Below are 22,998 nucleotides of genomic sequence, written 5' to 3'. Positions count from 1 at the left end.
GAAGTGGAAACTATGAAATGCAGAAAGAGAGAGGGAGGGAGAGTTGATAGAGAGAGAGGAGAGAGGCGAGTGAGATTTTGAGAGAGAGGAGAGAAAGTTAGAAAAATAAAGTATAGTGATAAAATGTATTTTTTAAAGTGTAACCAGTAGAGTAAATGAATAACGCATGTTTGTTATATCATGTAAAATTCCCTTATTTAAAATCATTTCATATTCGATATTTATGTCAGATTAATTCAAATTTGCATTAGGTAGAGTCGATTGAAAGGGAATGTACATTCTGTTAGAAATTTTCTTTTCTTTTCTAAAGCACTATCTAGAAACTCTGACTAGAGACTTCTCTATTTTCTCTGCTAATATGTTGAACAAAAACTTACGAAAATAAAGTTCTTTCTATCTAATCCAAAAAAAGTAAAAAGAATAAACTTTAATCTTTTAAGGTAAATAGCCCTGCCACCCCCAACCACCATCACCATGCACCATCACCCCTCCCAAAAAAATAAAATAAAATTCCTTGAAGGTCTCTACTCTTTAGAAATCGAATCAACATCACAAAAGAAAAGAATTAGGGGATTTCTACACTGTATATCAACTCATCGTAATAATAGCCTATAAATATATATTTCTTACATATTAATATGTTAGTATACACACATAATATACATGTTTCATACATAATAGTTTTTGTATATATAACTAACGTTTGTAATTATTTTTGGTGAGTTGACTGAATTAATATGCAACTTTTCCATGAATTAGAGGTCGTTTGGTAGAGTCTATTAATAAAAATAATGCATGCATTAATTAGGTGTATTACTAGTACCTTGTTTGGTGCACTTTTTCATTGAGCATTAGTTATACTCTCTATTGTGTATTAAGACTTTCATTACTAATACCATGAATTTCTAAGTATTAGTAATGTAAGGGGATTTAATGCTTGTATTATTATAATTATGGACCCAATCACCCCTCAAAACCCCTTTTACACCTTTTCCATTATAATTGTTGAGAATATTTTTGTAGATAAATATTTTTATGCAATGCATGTTATTATTTAATACACTAAACCAAATAATACATAAGAAATATTCTATGTATAATTAATGCAAACATAACAAATACAAGCATTACTAATGCAAACATTATTAATGTGTTGTAACGACCTAGCCCGTCATTACTAAAAATATCTGCGATAAAGGTATACGAATCTCATTCGTCATAATACTAGGGTTAATTTCTTGGTATGCGAGTGTATTAGCTATGTATTAAGGTCGTACTATGCTCTTATCTCAAAGTTGAGTTGAAAGTGTCTTTTCGATTTAGTTTTGGACTTGAGTTTAAACTAGAGTCAATTTCAAATTATCATAACTCTCAGCCTATAAATAATTAGGTATCCCATAACCTATCAAATTAAAGGTCTATGAGTATTCTTTCCAACGACACCAAATTTACCTCATTTGGAGTTCAGAGTAAAAGATTATTCTCATTTTACTGAGCATTGTCCCTGCTGGACCGCTAGAGCAGGATATTGGCCGCCAAAGGGGGATCCGACGGGCCAAAAACTAAAGAGGGCATATTTTTATTATCTCTTTCTTCCCCTAAGTGCCAAAATAGATGAGGGTTATCCTAGAAACCCCCAAGAAGCTGTTCTAGGCTTGGAGAGAAGGGAAGAAGAGATTTTTAGGGCAAGGAAGGCTACAACCCACGGATTTCAGGCCCGTCTCCAAAGTTTTTCCCTTCAGAAGTCAATGATCGTTCTTTAATCCTTCTACAACTGCTTGGCGCCCAGGTAGGCTAGGTTTCTCAATTGAGTAGTTATAACTTCGTTCTCATTGCATAATATAATGTGATTGATGGGAGATTTCATGTCTATGCCTTCAGGCACGAGTCTGGATGATTAAATAATGGTCAATTATTGTTTAGAGTGGAAATATATATTGTGGGCCATTATTATTATGTGATTTGTGATAAAGACTCAATCTTTGAATGCTAATCTTGGTGAAACTATTACAAGCCCAATGATTCTTATGAGATTAAGTATAGACAATAGCTGGGTCATAACGAAATCCTAAGACTTGGAGATTATGGGTTATTGATGCATATAAGGATAAGCTTATACAATAATTATGTGTGTTTATGCTGATTATTCTTTGTAAATTACTTGAGTAATGCGAGTCATGAAATAAAGGATAAATGTGAATGACTTAGTGTTGAAAAATCTCATGCCATGAACCTATTTGATGGCTAAAAGCTGTAAGTTATGGTTTAGACTATATCATAGAGATACTCTCAAAATATGATTGAGTAATACTGTGATGTTTGCCATGCATTTAATTGTTATGGTTGGGTGAATGATATGTTGTTGTGATTGGTCTATAATCCAAAGACCGTAAAATCCATAATTTTGAACTTGTTTTATCGAAAGTGATGCCTTGAATAAAGGAGGCTTGATGAGATATTATTAATGAAGGAAAAATAGAATGAAACTAATGAAATGACTAATTACGAACAATTGCACGCAATAAACCTGTTACTTGAGTGTGCAAGTATGTAAAATATTCATTTTGTACATGTGATTGTGGTTGTGATTGTGATATTGAATCGAGTGTCGCGTACCGACACTTATACAAGATCGGATGTCACTTTTCGACACATATATAGGATCGAATGTCATATTCTGACACATATATTGAATCAAATATCACTTTCTAACATATGTATGTCTTGGGTATGGATTTCTTGAGAGAACCATTGTGTGACTATCATCTGTGAATTAATCTTGACTATATGGTTGATGATAGAGAAACTGACCCAAACATAATTGAATATGCCCATCCTGTGTAATAGTTGATATAAAAGGATCGGAGGTCCAATTGTAGCTATATTGACTGTTGTAATTGAGATTTACCTTGAAAAATTATATATTGTTCATGAAATGGTAAATTCATAATGTGTTCTTGTGTATGCCTATTTTGATTATGTTATGGGTATTTGATGCCTCCGCATAGTAGTTATGAGGTTTTCGGTAAATAAGTGAAAAGCAATCAATGCCTTGTGAAGTGAGATTAATGAATTAATAGTAAGGTATTATTGATGTCTTATGGGCACATGAGTTAAAAAAGGAATTGGGAGGTTATTCGGAGTTTCTGTATCCGGACAGGTCGCCCTGACGGGAGGAATCCCGCTATGGTGAGGCCGCCAAAGCGGTATAGGTACCGCAATGGTGGGACAGCATGACTAGAAGGTAAGCCTTAGTTCCTCTATTCCAAGGAAGATGTTAATTATTCTAGGGTCATGTATTTGTGTGTAAGTATAAAGGAAGTAGGCTGGTTAGACGGAGTTATTGGTGACCCGTAGTTAAAAACTCGTATATGTGTTAGGAAGGCTAAGCCATGATCTATATCAGAGTTGGCATCGGATCAAATAGGCGTGAAGAACTCTAATGAGGATAATAGAAATGATAAGAGTTCTGCACATAGTTTGGCGGTGAATCTCTTAAGAGCTTGTTTTCTTCTTGTTGATTTTTTTATATTACGCGGTAGGTATTGGGTTGACTGATGATGCTTATCAGTACGTGTTGTTTATATTGATACTACTCTTGTTATGCTACTTGGCATAATCTGGTTGCAGGGTCAGTGATATTTCATAAGCGAAGACGAAGATAAGTCTCCAGCAACTTCTACTTATCCTTCCTTATGGTGGAAGATGTGTCTTATTTTTATGTATACTCTGTATCTTTAGAAGCTCTTGTACCTGTTTAGACTAGTACCCTTAGAGGTGTTAATGTGTTTTCTTATAATCAAACTTGGATTCAAAATTTTATTTATGATGTTTTCAATACTTTTTTGGCTATTAATAGATTTTTGTCAAACTTCCGAATGTATTTTTGTAAGGGTCCTCCTATATAGGTGTTAGAGTAGGTGCCCACATGGCCCAGTGGATTGAGTTGTGACAAGTTGGTATAAGAGTACAGGTTACTGGTCTCCCAGTACAAGCACAAGTATGGAATAGACTCTTGTGGATTGGTGTGTTGACGTCCACATCTAATCTTTAGGAAGTTATGAAACATTCTAGGAAGTTGTTCTACTTCTTCTCTCCTTTCATGTGGGTTGTCACTTGTGGTATGGGTTGAGTCCAATTGATATCTTCGAATTCCAATTGGTATCTCAATAAAGTAAACTTGATGCCGTTTTCACAGCTGAAGGGACACAACCAAGATAAATTGGAATCGAGAAGGCTTCAATTGGTATCTGGCCTTACAGGCTGTGTAAATACATGGATGACCAATTGAATGTCATCCATGAAGCGAACTAATTAAATAGATTGACTTGCTTATGTGATGTAGCCTTGAATTGTGATTATGTGCAGAGTGTTGCTTGACTAACTGCCAAGGTGTGAAGTGTACTTCCCTGATATGATGTGATTATGCATATAGTGTTGCTTAAAGTATCTGCAGTGTGTGAAGTGTACTTGCTTGAATGGTTGAAATTATGTGAGACATGATTTCTTATTTTTCTGTTAACTTGTTATCAGAAAAAGGGTCATAACTTGGTAATGTGCAATGGTCTAGTGATAAACTGTAATATTATTAATGAACCAATTTCTGACATGTTAAATGATATACTTGTGTGAGGAAATACAATTCTTAATTATGCATGGACTTACCGTTGTTAAAGATGGTAAGGAAAAAGAAATGATTTATGACTATAGAGAAACTCTAATTTCAGGACAGTCAAAATTGGTTGGAAACCATGTGGATAAAGAGATATTGTTGCATAATGGCGAAATTTGTTGTTATAAAAGATCTCCTTAACATGTTTCATAACTGGTTTTAAATAATGTGACGATGAGTTTTGGTCTATGCAGTGCTTGAGTTGATCTTGGAATTATGTTAAAGACCTTAATACGATTTCATATGTTTACTAAAGTTAAGACTTGAGTTTGAAAGTTTGGGTTATGTCATACTTGTGATCATGATTGCTTTAGCTATTAGATTGAGTTTATGGGGACTCAAGACTTTAATGTTGCTGAATTGTGTTTCTATTTATCTGGATTATTTAAGATACATGATTCAGTTTATGGGAACTCAATGCTTTAGTTGTTTCTAATATGTGCTTCTATTTATTATGATGTATTTGGGTTAAGATGGGTGATGAACAAATCCCTATGGTGTGCATGTTGTTGCACCAAGATAATGGGGGAAAGCTTTGCAAGTATGCAGCATTGGGTTCGACTCTGGGATAGACCCCTTTGAAATTTTGCTAGGGGAGTCAAGTTGGACTAAGCCATAACCATGAGAGTCAATAAAGGGATTAAGGATATGGAATACTCCCGAGAAAAGTCTTGCTAAGAATCTGTCCCTGTAATCATCGCTAGAGCTTGTTCGCCAAAGCAAGAACCATCCCGCAAGAGCGGGGAAGGGTGAGATAGAATCTCAGCCCCGTCTCTTCTGTTTTGCCCTATCCCACTCTTCTACTCCTGAACGAATAATAATTAATCTCATTTTCAGACCAGTGCACAGTAATAGAGAACTGATGGTTGTCAAGTTAGATAGATGACTAGGGTAGGTAATGGTTTTGTTTTCCATTTGTGTTTCATATACTTGTTAAATTACTTATGATATGCATATGTGTATATGAGTAGGGAAACATGCTAGATTATATGTGAAATGATCACTTGTTGGCCTGTTTTGTGACAAACTTGTTCTTGGTGATATAATGGTGATTAATGAAAATAAAATTGTATTTTTTGTTATGTTGGGATCGGGTGTCACGTTCCGACATAAACCTTGGAACGAATGTCACATTCCAACACTTACTAAATGCTTGTAGGTCCCATGAGAGGACCCTTATGTGAAAATGCTTTATATTGACATTGATATGAATCTTATGATATGTCTTGATGGTCCCACCGTGATTGTGAATTGGTTGAACTTGTCATTTTCTTATTATTGTGCGAGCATGTCGAATTGCATTTTTGTTCCTAGACAACATGATGAGATGGAAAGTGTGATGTCAAAGTCATTGCCAGCAAATGTGATTGATGCTCGATTATCAATTTTGAATGAGAATCATTGCATACTTATTTAGGGTGTTTTGATTCTTGTGGTTGATTCGTGAGGTACCTTGTGGTTACCGCTCTTTGAGTGGGATGATGTGCTCGTTATAGCATTTTTTAGGGTGTAAGTACCTAGGTAAAGTTCCCCCTAGTATAAAAGTTGACAAGATTTCAGTTAGAATAGATTCTAATGAACTTTATGAATTGTGGGGTTTAGAAATATTTAGTGTCTCAAGGTATAGTGTTTGAGGAGAATTAAGGTGGTATCATAAAATGTAAGGGACATAGTATCCCATAGAAACTTTTGGAATGGATTTCGGGTTAGTAGAACTTTGCATATGGCGAGCGGTTAGTCTAGGATGTGATTTTTTCTAAGTTTTAATTTGTCTCATCATTGGTTTCGAAAGACTTTTAGATCGGCTTGTGCCCTCTCCTTCGTGTTGTCGTTCGGGGACGAACGATGGATAAATTAATATCTATTGTAACAACCTAGCCCGTCGTTACTAAATATATCTGCGGTAATAATATATACGAATCTCATTCGTTATAAGACTAGAATTAATTTCTTTGTATGCGAGTGCATTAGCTATGTATTAAGGTTGAACTATGCTCCTATTTTAAAGTTGAGTTGAAAGTGTCTTTTTGATTTAGTTTTGGACTTGAGTTTAAACTAGGGTCAACTTCAAATTATCATAACTCTCAGCCTATAAATAATTAGGTATCTCATAACCTATCAAATTAAAGGTCTATGAGTCTTCTTTCCAACGCCACTAAATTTGCCTCATTTGGAGTTCGGAGTAAAAGGTCATTCTCATTTTACTGAGCACTATCCCTGCTGGCCAGAAACTAAAGAGAGCATATTTTTATTATCTCTTTCTTCTCCTAAGTGCCAAAATAGATGAGGGTTATCCTAGAAACCCCCTAAAAGCTGTTCTAGGCTTAGTGAGAAGGTAATAAGTAATTTCTAGCACAAGGAAGGCTACAACCCACAGATTTCAGGTCCGTCTCCAAAGTTTTTCCCTTCAGAAGTCAATGATCGTTCTTTAATCCTTCTACAATTGCTTGGCGCCTAGGTAGGCTAGGTTTATCAATTGAGTAGTTATAAACTCATTCTCATTACTTAATATAATGTAGATTGATGGGAGATTTTATGCCTAGGCCTTCAGGCACGAGTCTAGATGATTAAATGATTGTCAATTGTTATTTAGAGTGGAAATGTATAATGTGTGTCATGTTTATTATGTGATTTGTGATAAAGACTCAATATTTGAATGTTAATCTTGGTGAAACTATTAGAAGGCCAATGATTCTTGTGAGATTAAGTATTGACAATAACTGGGTCATAACGAAATCCTAAGACTTGGAGATTATGGGCTATTAATGCATCTAACGATAGGCTTATACAATAATTATGTGTGTTTACGCTGATTATTCGTTGTGAATTACTTGAGTAATGCGAGTCATGAAATAAAGGATAAATGTGAATGACTTAGTGTTGAAAGATCTCATGCCATGAACCTATTTGATGGCTAATAGCTGTAAGTTATGGTTTAGACTATATCATAGAGATACTCTCAAAATATGATTGAGTAATACTGTGATGTTTGCCATGCATTTAATTGTTATGGTTGGGTGAATGATATGTTGTTGTGATTGGTCTATAATCCAAAGACCGTGAAATCCATAATCTTGAACTTGTTCTATCGAAAGTGATGCCTTGAATAAAGGAGGCTTGATGAAATATTGTTAATGAAGGAAAAATAGAATGAAACTAATGAAATGACTAATTATGAACAATTGCATGCAATGAACCTGTTACTTGATTGTGTAAGTCTATGAAATATTCATTGTGTACATGTGATTGTGGTTGTGATTGTGATATTGGATCGGGTGTCGCATACCGATATATATATTAGATCAGATGTCACATTCTAACACAAATATAGGATGGGGTGTCATATTCCGACACATATACTGGATCGGGTGTCACGTTTCAATATATATATGGCTTGAGTATGGGTTCCATGAGAGAACCATTGTGTGACTATCATCTGTGAATTGATCTTGACTATATGGTTGATGATAGAGAAACTAACCCAAACATAATTGAACACGCCCATCCTATGTAATAGCTGATATGAAAGGACCGAAGGTTCAAGTGTAGCTATGTTGACTATTGTAATTGAGATTTACCTTATGAAACTGTATATTGCTCATGAAATGGTAAATTGATAATGTGTTCCTGTGTATGCTTGTTCCAATTATGTTATGGATACTAGATGCGTCCACACAGTAGTTATGAGGATGTCGGTAAACAAGTGAAAAACAGTCAATGCATTGTGAAGTGAGATTAGTGAATTAATAGTCAAGTACTATTGATGTCCTGTAGGCACATGAGTTAAAAAGGGGATTAGTAGGTTATTCGGAGTTTCTGTATCCGGGCAGGTCGACCTGACGAGAGGATTCCCGCTGTGGCGAGGCGCCAGAGTGGGATAGATCCCTCCATGGCGAGACAGCATGATTAGAAGGTAAGCCTTAGTTCCCCTAAATATTTTACTCTTCCAAGTAAGGTGTTAATTATTCTAGGGTCATGTGTTGGTGTGTAAGTATAAAGAAAGTAGGTTGGTTAGACGGAGTTAATGGTGACCCGTAGTTGGAAACTCATCTATGTGTTAGGAGGGCTAAGCCTTGATTTATATAAGAGTTTGCAATGGACCAACTAAAAGGAATGAGAGTTAGGCTTGAGCGACTCTAATGAGGTTAATAGGAATGATAAGAGTTCTGCATATATTTTGGCGGTGAATCTCTTAAGAACATGTTTTCTTTTTGTTGATTTCTTTATATTATGCGGTGGGTATCGGGTTGACCGATGATGCCTACCAGTACGTGTTTTTGTACTGATACTACTTTTGCTATGCCACTTGGCATAGTCTAGTTGCAGGGTCAGAGATGTTTCATAAGCGAAGACGAAGATAAGTCTCCAGCAACTTCTACTCCTCCTTCCTTATGGTGGAAGCTGTGTCTTATTTTTATTTATACTCTGAATCTTTAGAAGCTCTTGTACCTATTTAGACTAGTATCCTTATGGGTGTTAAGGTGTTTTTTTTTGTAATCAAACTTGGAGTCAAAATTTTATTTACGGTGTTTTCACACTACTCTTTTTGGCTATTGATGGCTTTTTGTCAAACTTCCAGATGTGTTTTTGTAAGGGTCCTCCTATCTAGATGTTAGAGTAGGTGCCCGCACGACCCGATGAATTAGACCATGACATATACTCTATTTAGCATTATTTTAATACACTCTACCAAACGAACTCTTAAAGGTCTTTAGGCCCAATGATGCAGCTTCTGGAGTTTAGTTATGTGATATTTTTTTATTTTATTATTTTTGCTTTTTAGATGCAATTTGTTTCAGGCCGTTCATTTTGAAACTCAATTTACTTGTCATGTAGCATAGACATTAAAGTTTCATAAACTTTGAAAATGTTTATTAGAATGTCTCATAGTACTAGTTTAGAGAATGAGTTATTTCTTCATATATATATATGATTTAGGGCAATATAACTTGAGTAATCTTCTACAATTGAGTTATAAGGTCTAATATATTTATTTTTACTCACATCCCTTTTCTTTATTTAATTAATGTTGGGCTCTCATGCTATATTGTTCATTCTCAAAATTCGGTATTTGTGAGAGTGTTAGAATGTCTCACACCGATAGAATGAATGAGTTATCCTTTTCTTATATGTATGATATTGGTTACTCATGATTTCATAAGCTATATCTTGAAATTGAGTTACCTTAAGGTATTTCGTTTTTTATGAGAAAAAGATTGTCACGGATCCTAGACATGAAATCAACCACTAATGCTTTCATTAAAGTAGGTTCATTAAGATGTGTTGCTTACATCACACCTTTTTAAGGTGCTGCCCATTCCTAGATCTCGTGTAAACATGAGATGATCCGTACATTGGGATGACCTTTACTTGCCTTGTTTGAATTGCTTACATTGTTGATCTTAAACTTGAATAACGAAGGGTCTTGTGAAAGGCATTGGACAGTACTAAAGGCTGTATACATAAAATTCATGAATCAAGATTTTCGTCTACCATATAAAACATATTATTAAGAATTAAGATATAAAGCTTTAATCAGCTAATTACGTTACAAAAGTAACCGGAGTTTGGTAAATCAGAGACTATATAGTTTTTTACAAGTTTCATTTTATCCTTAAAATTGTGAAATATGTTAAAACAAACTTTTTGTGGTTATATCAATCATATGTACCTGTTTTATTCAAATTAAGGATTCTTTAGAGTTACTGGTTCCTTAAGTTTACACTTTTCTATAGTACACAAGTTTTTAATAAGAAAGAACAACTAGATTATATTATTGTCAAACTTAAATATTGAAACTAAAGTGTAATACAATAACAGTCGGGTTATGGTGGGATAGATAAAATTTCTTCCTTTAACGAGCCTTGGCAAATCAAATTTAAATTATTCGGGGTTCCAAATCAGATACTCAATACAGGGTGAAATGTACTCCCCACCCACCCCCCACCCACACACATATTGTCTGTCTCTGTGTGGTGGGGATTAGAGTCCAAAAAGCCATTAAATGGAAGGACCATTTGAAAATGACAACACAATGACAGTGCCTTCAATTTCTCAGAGTGCAAAACATACACTGCTATTATATGAACATTAAACGATAAAAAAACAACGGGGAATTAAGGCGCTACAGTTCACAGAGTAAAATAGACTCTGCTTCTGCAGAAAATGCTACTAGTAAATGATATATTTGGTCCTAATTTATGTGATATATATATATTTATTTTTATTTTTTTAATCGGTCCAAAAAAAATAATACACTACATTTTTATATTTAATAATAATTTAAATTTAAATTACTCATTTAACTTTAATACAATGATTTATAATCACAAAAATATTTAAATCACAAATTTCTTTTAAAAATTCTTTTTTACATATTGTATTAAGTTAAACAATATTATATTTATATATATAGACAGAGGGAGTAGACAGTAACAAAGTAAAAGAATAATTAGAAAAGGAATAGTCAACAGCTGAAGACAATCGGTACTGTGATTTTAGGGAATTGTTTTATGTTCTTTCCCTTTCTCCCCTTCTCTACTTTTCTGTCCCTATTTATTTAATGGTCAAACCCTTGTTTAATATTTACTACTCTATTTAATGCAACTATGCCCCAGCTTTCTATTTATTTGCCCCATTTTTTGAAATTTGCCAACATATTTTCTTGAAAAAAATATCTTTCTTTGAATTGAACACATTTTAATGTTTAAATTTTCTTCTGATAAGATTATGTCAAGTCAACATTGTTAAACTTAGATATATCTAGTTTTAATCGTAAAGTTCAACCGAATTATTAAATTAAGATTAGTCAAGTTTATTCAAGATATATCATGCATAAATACTCCTACTAGTTAATCTTAACATAACTAAATCAAAAAAATCAAATTTTGCAAAAATATCTGATAAAAACAATAAAAAGGAGAAACCAAAACAAAGTGCACCTTGTTTGCTACACCTTTTACAATAGTCTTGCTCAATTATGAAATCTTTATGATTAGAATTATGATAAAGTGAGTATGTACGTTTTGTTCCCCACCCTCCAAGACCAATAATATAGCCACACCTTCGAAATATATATGAAGAATTAAGGGTAATGATGAAAATACAAAGCATTTACAAACTTTGTCTAGCTTCTAAAGGGTGATTGGTGGCACTATTATTTACAAGCATTTACTAATAAAGTTGTACGATTATAGGTAAACTAGTCGAACTATCCGCGCATCGTGCGGTTATATGAAAAATTAATAAATTACTGTATTATATTGTTCATATATATAAATTCTATATATTGATAGTTTCTTATTTTAAATAAAGTTTTATGTAATATTTATATTTAGGTTAGTGTTAGAGAATACAATATATATAGATCTTTGTCTTTATCCGGGGATATGATAATTCATTCATTTTTCTTTAATATGTAAAAATAGAAATTCTTTTTTTTAAGTACAAACCATTCATATGTACATAATAAAAAATAAAAAAAATATAGTGGTGAAGTAAATGAAATAATTAGAGGTTATATTTTGAAACAATAATCTATTGTATTAAGTTGAAGATATTGTTTTTTATTTTGAATTTCTTTATTTTTGTGGAAATACGATCCTCTATTCAAACAATGATTTCTTAAGAAAAAGACCTTTAAACTTTTACATTGTGACTTTATTATTACATGTGCTTACTATATTCTTTTACACATTTAATAAATATTTTTAAAATTTAAAAAAATGAAAAAAACAGGAGTTATGAATAATATTTAAGAGTAGAAGTTATAAAGAAAATAAAGAGATATGAGTTATCAACAATTTGAATGTATGATATTATTAGACATTAAATACATTAATCATTATACATTGATTTCATTTGTAAAAATAAATAAAAGAACATAAAAAATAAGGGAGGAAATTAAATAAAGCAAAAAAAGGGTAAACGATTTGCCTTGCATAAGAGATGTGTTACATGACTATTTCAAAAATCACAATTAAATAATGCATAGACATAAATTTTCATAGTTATGTAGTTAAGACATAAAAAAAAATAACCTACACTATTACATTCATAATATAATAAATAGAAAAAAAATTATAAATACATTTCAACCAACAAAAGAATAGCTATAAAAATAAATTGTTACATACGTAAAAGAATAAACAATGATAATATAGAATAAATTATTTCACTTTAATTTTCTTTGCAAGAAAAATAAAAATAAAACTCATCATCATAATTCTTTTGGTTAGAAGTAAGATAATTATATAAATTATGCTTCATAATAAAAGTAAGATCATAAAAGGCTAGCTAAATGAGTAGTGTTGTCAAGAAGTGTAGCTAAATTACTATTACAAGCCAAAGTAAAAAAAATCTCTAGCCAAAATAATTTCAAATTATGCTTCAAAAAGTTTTCTTATAGGCCTTCCTTTGCAAGTTGATCCATCACCATGTTCCGCTCCCTAGAATTATGTCAAAATCCTCATCATGTACTACTACTTAAAGAATTTTTTAAGATATAATTATGAATAAATAAAATAAATTATTAAATAATAATAACATAAAACACAAGAGAAATATATACAATTGTTAATACAATAGTAGTTCAATTTTATATATGATTTTGTTTCTTATTTCTTTATCATTTTGATTCTCTTTTCTCATTGAAAATTAAATTTATATATTCTTCATATATAATGAAGTCATTCCAATATCATCAAATTAAACAATATTCAATCAAATCATTGATAAAAAAAATCTTGATGTGGAATTACTGTTTGTCTTTTTAAACTAAAGCCTGCAAGTGAAAAAAAAATTTGCATTACGTACTATAATTTCAATAAGAATTTAAAGCTACAAAAATAATAATACTAAATGTATAATTACAATGGAGAAAAAGGAATAATTATATTATACATATCAAATTATTTTACCTCATGAAATTGAACGACGCATCTATGATCTAACAATCTTCATTATAGATCCCTCTCCTGTAAAATTAAATCAAAAAAGACAAAAAAAAATGACCTACCAAAAAGATAAAAGATGAAGCATAAGGAGAAATGAAATTAAAATAATCATCATATAAGTCTCAAAATAGATTTTTATAAGAGTGATTTTAAGGTGTCATCAATTTGTATATTAAATTATTTGAGGGTTATGAATATGAAAGGTTAGGAATTATGGACATAACTAATATTAATTAAGAGTAGAATTTATGATTAAGGAGATGATTTTATAAAATAAAATAATTAAAAGAAATGAGAGAAAAAAAGCAAAAAAAAAAAGAGAAAAAAGATAAATATGAATGGAGGTCATAGAGAGGTGTCACATCACCTTGTCTATGATTCTCCTATATATATATATATATATATATATATATATATATATATATATATATATATATATAGATGTATACTAAATAGATTGTGCATTAAATTGTAAACGGGGACCTCACCAATTCTTCTTGTAACAAGAGAATATTGGAATGAATCGTGATTGTAGTTATTGACCGATGATGATTAGCAGAATAATCTCTTATATATAACATAATCTAAATCCTAAGTCGAGGTTGGGAGTCGAGTTCATGGGACCAGTCTCGAGTCCTGGGTCAAAGTCAGGTCGGGAGTCGAATTTCTAATCAAGGTCGAGTCCAAAGTATCGGGTCAAAGTCAAGATCAAGAGTCGGGTTAGGGTCAAGAGATGAGAGTTGGGTTTTGGGTCGGGGTAGAGAGTTGAGTCCCTGGTCGTGGTCAGAATCGAGAGTTGGGTATCAAGTCAAAGTCAAAAGTCAGGTCGGGTAGTCGAGTTTCGATCGGGGACCCAACTCCCTACTCCTGACCCACACCTAACTATCTGACTCCTAAATCGAGACTCGACCCTGACCTCAATTTTTGACCTTAACTCAGGACATAAATCATAACCTTGACCTAGGATCTGACTCCCAACACAAGACTCGACTCTCAATCCCTAAACCCCAACCTAACTTATGACCTCTACTCCCGACCCTAAACCCCAACCTAACTTATGACCTCTACTCCCGACCCTAAACCCCAACCTAGCTTATGACCTCGACTTCTAACCCTAGTTCGGGACTAGTCTCATGACTTATTTTTAGGAAAACATTTTCCTTCCTACCAAACTCGCCCTTAGAAATGCAACTTTAGCAAATAAATGGGCCGGATAATGGGGAGTAGAAAAGACTTATTTACCTCATGTTTGTACCAAACTATATTAGTTTATTGTGGTTAGAGATAAAATTGAAGTGAAAACACATTTAATTAACTCTAATTAAAGGTGTGTTCGCTATAGAGTTTTTCAGAAAATATTTTTCAATTTTCTCAGATTCGATTGGTCAAAAAAAAATTATTTTTCTAGAAAAATAAGTTAATTCCTTAAATGAGGAAAATGACTTAGGGAAAAGAAGTTTCACAAGTGACATTTCACACTGATTGTGTTTTCCCCACCTTCCAACACATTTCATCTTCACCTCCACTTCGATAGTCCCCATCCCCACCACCCCACACTCCTACCCCCCAACCCTCAACTCCACATCTCATAATATATAATCTACTTATTTTCTAGAAAATATTTTTCTCTTTTCAGCATATATGTATATTTTTGAAAAATTGCCAAGATATGGGACAAAGGGCATGAGTATGATAGTTATGTTTTGATAGAACCAAGAAAACAAACTCTTGTTTTTTACCATCTGTCCCTTCTTACACTGAAAATAACATATCGAATCCTCATTTAATTGAACGCCCAATTATACCCATTTATCACCCTTTTCTTACGTCTTCTTTCAAAACCAATTGGCTCCTCTTTTTATCTATATAAATAATAACCACATATATACACTTTCATTATTTCTCTTGTGCTACTATATACCTTAATCCTCCTACTACTATAGTCAAGAAAACATGGTGCCTATATTAGTTTTTCATCATCTCTATCAAGGTGAACATGATGTTGATGATAATAAAATGAGGTACTTATCTTGAAACATGAAGCGGCGTTATTCCTCCTGAGCTTATTCTTCTTACATTCTCTTCTTATCTTTTCTAACTTTAGAGGGACGGTTCAAGTTTTCTTGACCTTGCAAGTCCGAGGTCGTCTCATGTGACCCTCAAAGTGGCAAAATTGTTACAATTCTCATCTTTTTTCTATCCCTCCTGAGCTTTTACCTTTTTCAATACAAAATCTTGGTTAGCTAGCTAAGATTGGGCTATGTCACTTGTATTTCATATTATTGTTATGGAAATACTTGTTCTTGCGCCTTTTCATGTATGCGAAGGTTTTCTCGTATGTATCAAAAACACTGAGATGTAGTGTATAAATATATAATTTAGTTTATACTTTCTCTGCTCTTTATATTCCTCCAATTTTATAATTATGTGGCACATTTGAAATTTTGTGATTCAAACTTTTAAAGTTTGATTGTAAATTCATACATACGTACAAGCTTTTAGTTTTTTGAAATAATATTTAGATATTTGAAACTATGTAAAAGTATGTACTACAAATCAGAATAATTAACATCTTAAAATATTTCAAAGACATACATATAAAAAAATTCAAATCAAAGATAATTAGAACGGAGGCCGTAATGATATTGAGTTTTTGTTTAGGTTTGTAGCTTCAATAATAACAAAAGGACGAGCTTTCTAGTCAATTTATTCCAGTATAAAAGAATGAAAACGCCAATTTCTTATTCCTTTGGCATATGTCGTTTCTTCATGTACAGGGACCCAAAATTGTACTAGCATGTCTTGGAAACTGGCTTATTGAAATAGTAAAGGTGAATCATTGAAATTACTATTATCATTTTTCCAGGAATTTATGCTTTAGAATATGTTTTCAGTATTTCTGCAATAGTAAAATTGGATTCACTTTGGTACGTATTAGGTCAGTTTGATCCATAAGAGGTGTTAATTTTAATTAGCTCATTAACTGGCATTCCTTGTAAACTCTACTTATAATATATAAATATATTGGCATGCTTTGAATCTTAGTCTAAGACAGGACTGACACTCGATGCCTTAACTTCATAGCACAATGTAAAGTCTTTAAAAGGATTTTCATAAGTAAATCCCTTCATTAAGTTCATAAAACATCAAAACATAATTAAGCGACTTTGACGGAAAAACTCAAAGTTATGTGACCATCTATGAAATTTATCCAGCTAATTAAAATAAGCTCTCGATATCTGTTTTAATTCAACACTTTAGTCAAGTAGTTTTTTCTTCCGCAAATGCTTTTTTGAATCTAACTATTGTAAGTTTTGAATGAAATTCTTAATAATATCCTAGAAAATTCAGCATTTATTCAAAAAAACAATCAGACAATTTTTGTATGGGAAACAGTTTTTCTATGGCCTCTGAATAATTACTGCACGAAAAAGTAGTCAGAGAATTCAAAAGAGAAGCAAAAACAAGTACAAAAAACACTCAAAATAATTTTACATCTTTTCGCCAATATACATAAATTATACATAGTTATATCCATATTATACACGGACTTTACATCTTCTAGTCATTTTTAGTTTAAGTGATTGGATAAACCGCTATTTAGGTTATAACTATGTATAATCTATGTATTATATGGAGAAGCACTAAAAATATAAATGTTAGCTGAACTGCAAATTCACCTGTCAATTTGTAACATCCCACGGTCATATAAAGATGTAAACATACAAAATAACCTAAAGGGATACAATATCAACTATAAATACATAAAATAATTTTGACATTATATACATATGTTTCCAATAAATAAGGTTCAGATGAACCCCTTGCGCCCCTAGTTCCGCCGTTCTCACTGGACTCAGAAAAGGCTAACCATAGCATAAAGTAGTTCAGGATGTTGCTTGAGGTAAGAAGGTAGACAACACTAACATAGATTGTTTCTATGTATCAATGCCCCCAAAATATTTACCAATTGGCAGGTAATTTTTATTCTATTGTAAGCACTAACTTTGCAAATTGTGAGCACATTTACTGTGATCTGATAAAATCTTTGCAGTTCATCTGGTCGCTTAAACTAAAAATAACTAGCAGATATAAAATCCGTGTATAATATGGATATAACTATGTATACTGACTAGGAAAAATAAACAATAAATTCATCTGGCTATTTCTATAAAGATTTCCTTTCGATTCAACATTGAAACTTATTGCAAAAACTTATATTTGTCTCTGTTTTAGGCAGACACAGAGAATACAAGTCACAATTTAGAAAAATAATACTACTGCTAAATGATCTTCATAACAAACTACAGTAGGATATAAAATGAGCAATCGACAACATCTCCAATAACACTTAGAAAGAAGGGCAAAACTTACCCACAACGAGAGGTTAATATCCAACCACTGAATGCAAGACTTGCGTCTTCAGTAACAAAATTTATCACTTAACCATGACTTAGTGATATACATTCTTTCTTTTATTTATTTTTATTAAGGTCAAAATGACTGGTTAACTACTGTGCAGAGAGACTCCCACAGTTACTAATAAACTGTAAACTAAGTTAAGATAAGCTCTTTACGCTATGCTTAAACACAACTTCCAGCTCAATCTCCACCACAATACAATCATTGACAAGATAACCTTTTTCCTGATCATGCAACTGAGCTGAAGGCATATAACCTGTAAAACCCCACGTCCGTGAGGTGGCAGAAAACCACTTGCAATCTGTAAAAAAAAAAAAAAAAATATATTAGACATGCAAAAAGGAACTTAATGTTTTGAAAAAGAAAACTAGCCATTGAATTATATTGGTATTCATCTTGCGAGAATTCGAATTATAGTTGTCTTACAAGATCGCTTTTTGTATCCACCATTTATCTGATTTTTGAGGTTGATGCTGCAATTTGCCTTCACTTTTTGATGGTGATTGAAGTCCTTAGAATCAACAGAATGTAAGTATATCGCGATATATCCCTTATTGTGTGCTTCGCCTTTTGGATATAACTTTAGCTGCCTACACAAGAAATTAACAAAAGGATTAAGGAACAAATAAATTCTAAATGAGTGATGGTACAATAGAACAATACATACAACATACAATTATGCACCAAGGAGATGAAGGAAGTACCATTTGTGATCTCCCACAGTAAATTCTTCAGAAAGCCAATTTTTGCCAGGATTGGAGAAATTACAGATCTTCCATTCACGCTTAAATGAGCCGTTAGATTTCACAATGGACAAACATTCACCAATTGCTTGCCTTTGCACGATAAATATCTCTGCTCCAACCACACATTTGTCGTCAACAAGGTATCCATTAGAGACCTCTTTGAATGCTTTGTGAGAAAGAAATTTGGGAAGTCCCCATAAAGACTTGATAGGTTGAAACCGCCGCATTTTTCCTAAACCAAGGCATTGTAGCATCACAGTTTAGCCGATAATTGAAAAAAAGTTGGAAGTCAGAGTTATAACTAAAAAGCTTAGATGAGATACATTAGTGAGAAATGTATATATATGCTAAAGAAAGGAAATAAGATATATCTAACACATTAGTTAATATTGTACCTCGCGCTGAAAGATAGTTGTCATGGAGTTGATTGAACAGAAAGAAGGTAAATATAGCATTGACCTCCCAACCAGCAGGCAGGGAACTTGTCCCTGAAATGGCTAAGTAAACTGAAAGATGTCCACTTCCATTTTCACGTGTGTTTCCATTAGGATAAATGATCATTTTCCTGTATCAAGTCCATAAATTCATTCAACAATATAACTAAGACCATTTAGGAACAAACTTTTGATAATAATGGCCCACTGTTTAGTCTCTTTGTACTCAAAACACTCATAAGTCCTTAACTAGCCATGCAAATGACAAAAAATTAGTGTAAATGACATGATTGAAGAAAGAACTCTTCTTCTTTTTTTTTTCTAAAGAAAGGAACTTTAAATTAAGAGAGGTACTTAAGAGTCATAACAAGCAGGGACTGATCTGAAAGATTCAATCTTTGAGAAATGTTATTAAGTAAATAAAGAGTCGTTTATTTGATAAAAGAATATAGAGAAGTAGCATAGGCATAGAACAACACATTTCATTACCTTTATATCTACTTCCTAAGCAATGAAGGGAAATGGCATTATATATATTGCCAGTGGGAAAAAGAAAAGGGGAAACAACATTTACCCTTTCTCTTATCAAAGACTAGAAATAGCTTATGGCATTTCCCTTTCGACCTCTTGCTCTCAAACATATACAAATCTCAAGAAATAGTCAATGGGACAATATCAAACCTTATTATTCTCACATTTCAAGAAGGGGAGAACTCGATCGTTTAGCTTGGTACTTCATAGAATGTAGATAAATAATACATTAGTGAGGATTGACATACGAGTCATACCATTTATAGCCACCACATTAGTGAGGATTGACATACGAGTCTTACCATTTATAACCACCAGCCTTAAACTCTTTTGATTCGAACTTCTCAATGCCACTCTCTGAAAGTAGTGAGAAAGACTCAATTTTCAACAAATAGTGAGCTGGCGAAGCTTCTCTAACTTCCACCACCGTCACTTCTGTCCATAATATTGCACATCAAACAAAAAGGATAAGCTTTTTCGCATTATTCTTTTTAAAAAGTAATCAAGTGAAGTTCCATCTAATATACTTTAATAAATTAAGAGTTCTCTCTAAAGGCTAAAAGTTTAAGATACAAAATAAGATCATACAAATAATGTTATAGAGTGTCATTTCACAATTATAAACAAAAAAACCATTAAATATACAAACATTTAAGCAAAGAAACCATACATTAACAATACACATGCTCTTTGTATGAATTTTTAAAAGTATCAGCTAAAATAGACTTCACAAATGCACATTTCATATTTATGAAGAGGAAAATAGAATATGCATGTAGAGACTAAATAAAACCTTCATCTTCTGGAGCAATCGATCCCATACTAATAGCGTTATGCAAAACTCAATACTTGTGCTCTTTAGCGTAGTTGCAGTTCTAATAAAAGGATTGAGGAATTGACACATATATAGAACCCTTAGATTGAATTGGTAAATTTTAGCCAAATAAAAAGCCTAAAAGAATTGGATAGTCGTTGTATTCTGCATAAAAATAGGGGAAGAAAATTTTTGTTGACACCAATCTCTCTTCAACTTATTTTTCTTTAAAATAGTAAAAGATATTTAGAGCCTGGATGGGCTTAAAAAAAGTAACTTTTATGTATGAAGTGTTTTAAAACTTTGAAGTGCTGAAAGTTATTTTTATAAATAAGCAGTTGAGTGTTTGGATAAAAGTGCTTAAATGAGGAAAATGATGTGAATTTTAGGGTTAAAAAAATAAAAAGGATAGTTTGGGAATTTAGTTAAAATATAAGGAATATAAAAATAATTTCCATGGTCAAAGAAAATGATTTAAGCACTTAGAAAAAAAAGAGTTAGGAATCCTAACTTTTCATTTTTGACAGACTTTAAGAACTTTATGGCTTAAAGTTAGCATTAGGCAAACACGTCTAAAAACTAAAAGGGGCTTTAAATTGGTTTTGATCAACTTAAAGCCTATCCAAACGGGCTCTTAGTCTCTCATAGCAAAAAGGTTATTTAAAATTATCTCTTTCCTTAAAATTAGCAAAATATGTTTAATTATGAATATTTTTCTTTCAAAGGGAATTCTTATGAGTCCTCAATCCACCATCTACAAATTATTTTCTCAATAGTTTGCTAAAAGTTATGGTGAGAAATCCAATCTTCACTTAATAAATTTGTATACATTTGTGTTATTGATATTCATTGATCTGTATCCATCTAATAGATTGGTATATATTTGTTTGAATAAATTCATCCGTATTTATTAATAAATTGGTATACATTTATTTGTATTAGTATCTTCCTAAATTTAAATAGGTAAACATTTGTAAATTATGTCATTTTGAGTACGAGAGCTTTTTATTTCATAAAAGACTCAATTCGTAAATTTTTAATGGGTATTTTGGACTATTTGATAACTATGGTTATTTATTTGAGGGATAACTTTAGATAATTAATTTAGTTGATGGGCTCAATTTATAACTTATTTATTACCCTATACCACTTTATTTATTAAAATAAGATAAGGATATCTGTCACTTTTAATACATAAGAGTTTTAGGAAAAGAAATTAGGGCGAGAGAACAAACCTCGTGCGACGTCACGAGAAAGAACGACCCTGCAGGTAAAAATACTTTCTGAGAACTATGAAATTTTGCCTTAGATGTTGATAACTATAATGGGTCACTTTCATAATGTTATTTGTATAGAAACAGCAATTGGCCATAAGGCATATCCACAAGTTTGACTTTAATCATGGCAATAATGATGGCACAATGATTAATATAATATTGGATAGTATTTAGGAGTATAAGATGCATGGTTATTTTGTTTCCCTAGTCCACGTTGTTGGCTTGTTGCTTTAATGGTAATTTGGGGTTTTCGTTATGTTCCTTTCTTGTTATAGTTACATTATAATTCAAGTTTTGGCATAATAAAATAGATAATTAAATATTAGATATATTGTATTATATGAATATCATTAGGTGAGTTTTGGGTCTAGGCTAGACATATAGTAATATTGGTGTCTAAGGATTGGTTTGCTTACGAATATTGTATATTTGATAGATTGAAAACATTTTGAGGCATTGAGGAAAGCAAAAGCATTGGAGAATTAGCTTACTTGACTTCGGTTCTTCGGTTGAGGTAGGTTATGGTTTATTCTATATCATAGATAAACTCTTAATAGTAGTTAATAGTCCTTAAGTAATGTGTGAAGTTTACTATGCATTTAATTATTCTTGTTTGGATGGTTGATATGTTGTTGTGATTGGTCTGAAATCCCAAGACCGTGGAATCCATAATCTTGAACTTGCCTTATCAAAAATGGTGTCTTGAATAAAGAAGGTTTAATAAAATATTGTTAATAAAGTGGAATGTGATAACAAAGAATGATAAATTAATTATATTTGGATCAGATGTCACGTTTCGATACGGTATATATTGGATCGGGTGTCACGAGCCGACATGATATTATTGGATTGGGTGTCACATTCCGACACGATAATATTAAAGAAAAATATATTAAAAAGACTTAATACTACCCAATCTCAAATAACTCATTTTCCAAAAGACCATGGTGTGGAGGCTTAGGTCCTCATGTATACTTTTGATATTGTTGACTGATTGTGTAATGGTTCATTGTGTTGTTACTTGATCTTGAGCTTGTTGGTTGCCACATGTTAAGTGTTATGGTTGATTTCCCGTTATTACTTAATGCATATTGATTTCTATTTTGAGTCGGCCGATGATACCTACTCAGTACATGTTGTCCTGTACT

The 22,998-nt window shown here is 32.3% G+C and overlaps 1 protein-coding gene across 1 annotated transcript; it reads right to left on the bottom strand.

The window, feature by feature from the left end:
• Positions 1-17,816: 17,816 nt before the first annotated feature.
• On the bottom strand, positions 17,817-20,747 carry LOC129892384 (MATH domain and coiled-coil domain-containing protein At3g58400-like). Its single transcript, XM_055967955.1, has 6 exons — positions 20,553-20,747; positions 20,062-20,194; positions 19,190-19,359; positions 18,753-19,026; positions 18,475-18,638; positions 17,817-18,349 (listed from the first exon to the last, which is right to left on the bottom strand). Exons 1-6 carry the CDS (start codon positions 20,578-20,580, stop codon positions 18,186-18,188), a joined length of 933 nt encoding a protein of 310 aa, XP_055823930.1. The 5' UTR covers positions 20,581-20,747; the 3' UTR covers positions 17,817-18,185.
• Positions 20,748-22,998: the final 2,251 nt, after the last annotated feature.

Source organism: Solanum dulcamara, chromosome 6 (assembly GCF_947179165.1).
Source record: "Solanum dulcamara chromosome 6, daSolDulc1.2, whole genome shotgun sequence".
NCBI classification, from domain to species: Eukaryota; Viridiplantae; Streptophyta; class Magnoliopsida; order Solanales; family Solanaceae; genus Solanum; species Solanum dulcamara.
Note: the sequence above shows the minus strand (reverse complement) of the source record. Positions and strands in the feature narration are given on the sequence as shown.

What these genes read in the sequence shown, in the direction of transcription:
- LOC129892384 (XM_055967955.1), bottom strand. Translation starts at nt 20,580, where the DNA reads ATGGGATCGATTGCTCCAGAAGATGAAG. An exon ending in AAGGCTGGTGGTTATAAATG is followed by an intron (nt 19,360 to 20,061) that starts GTAAGACTCGTA and finishes GACTTGATACAG; the next exon opens with GAAAATGATCATTTATCCTA. An exon ending in ACTGTGGGAGATCACAAATG is followed by an intron (nt 18,639 to 18,752) that starts GTACTTCCTTCA and finishes TTTCTTGTGTAG; the next exon opens with GCAGCTAAAGTTATATCCAA.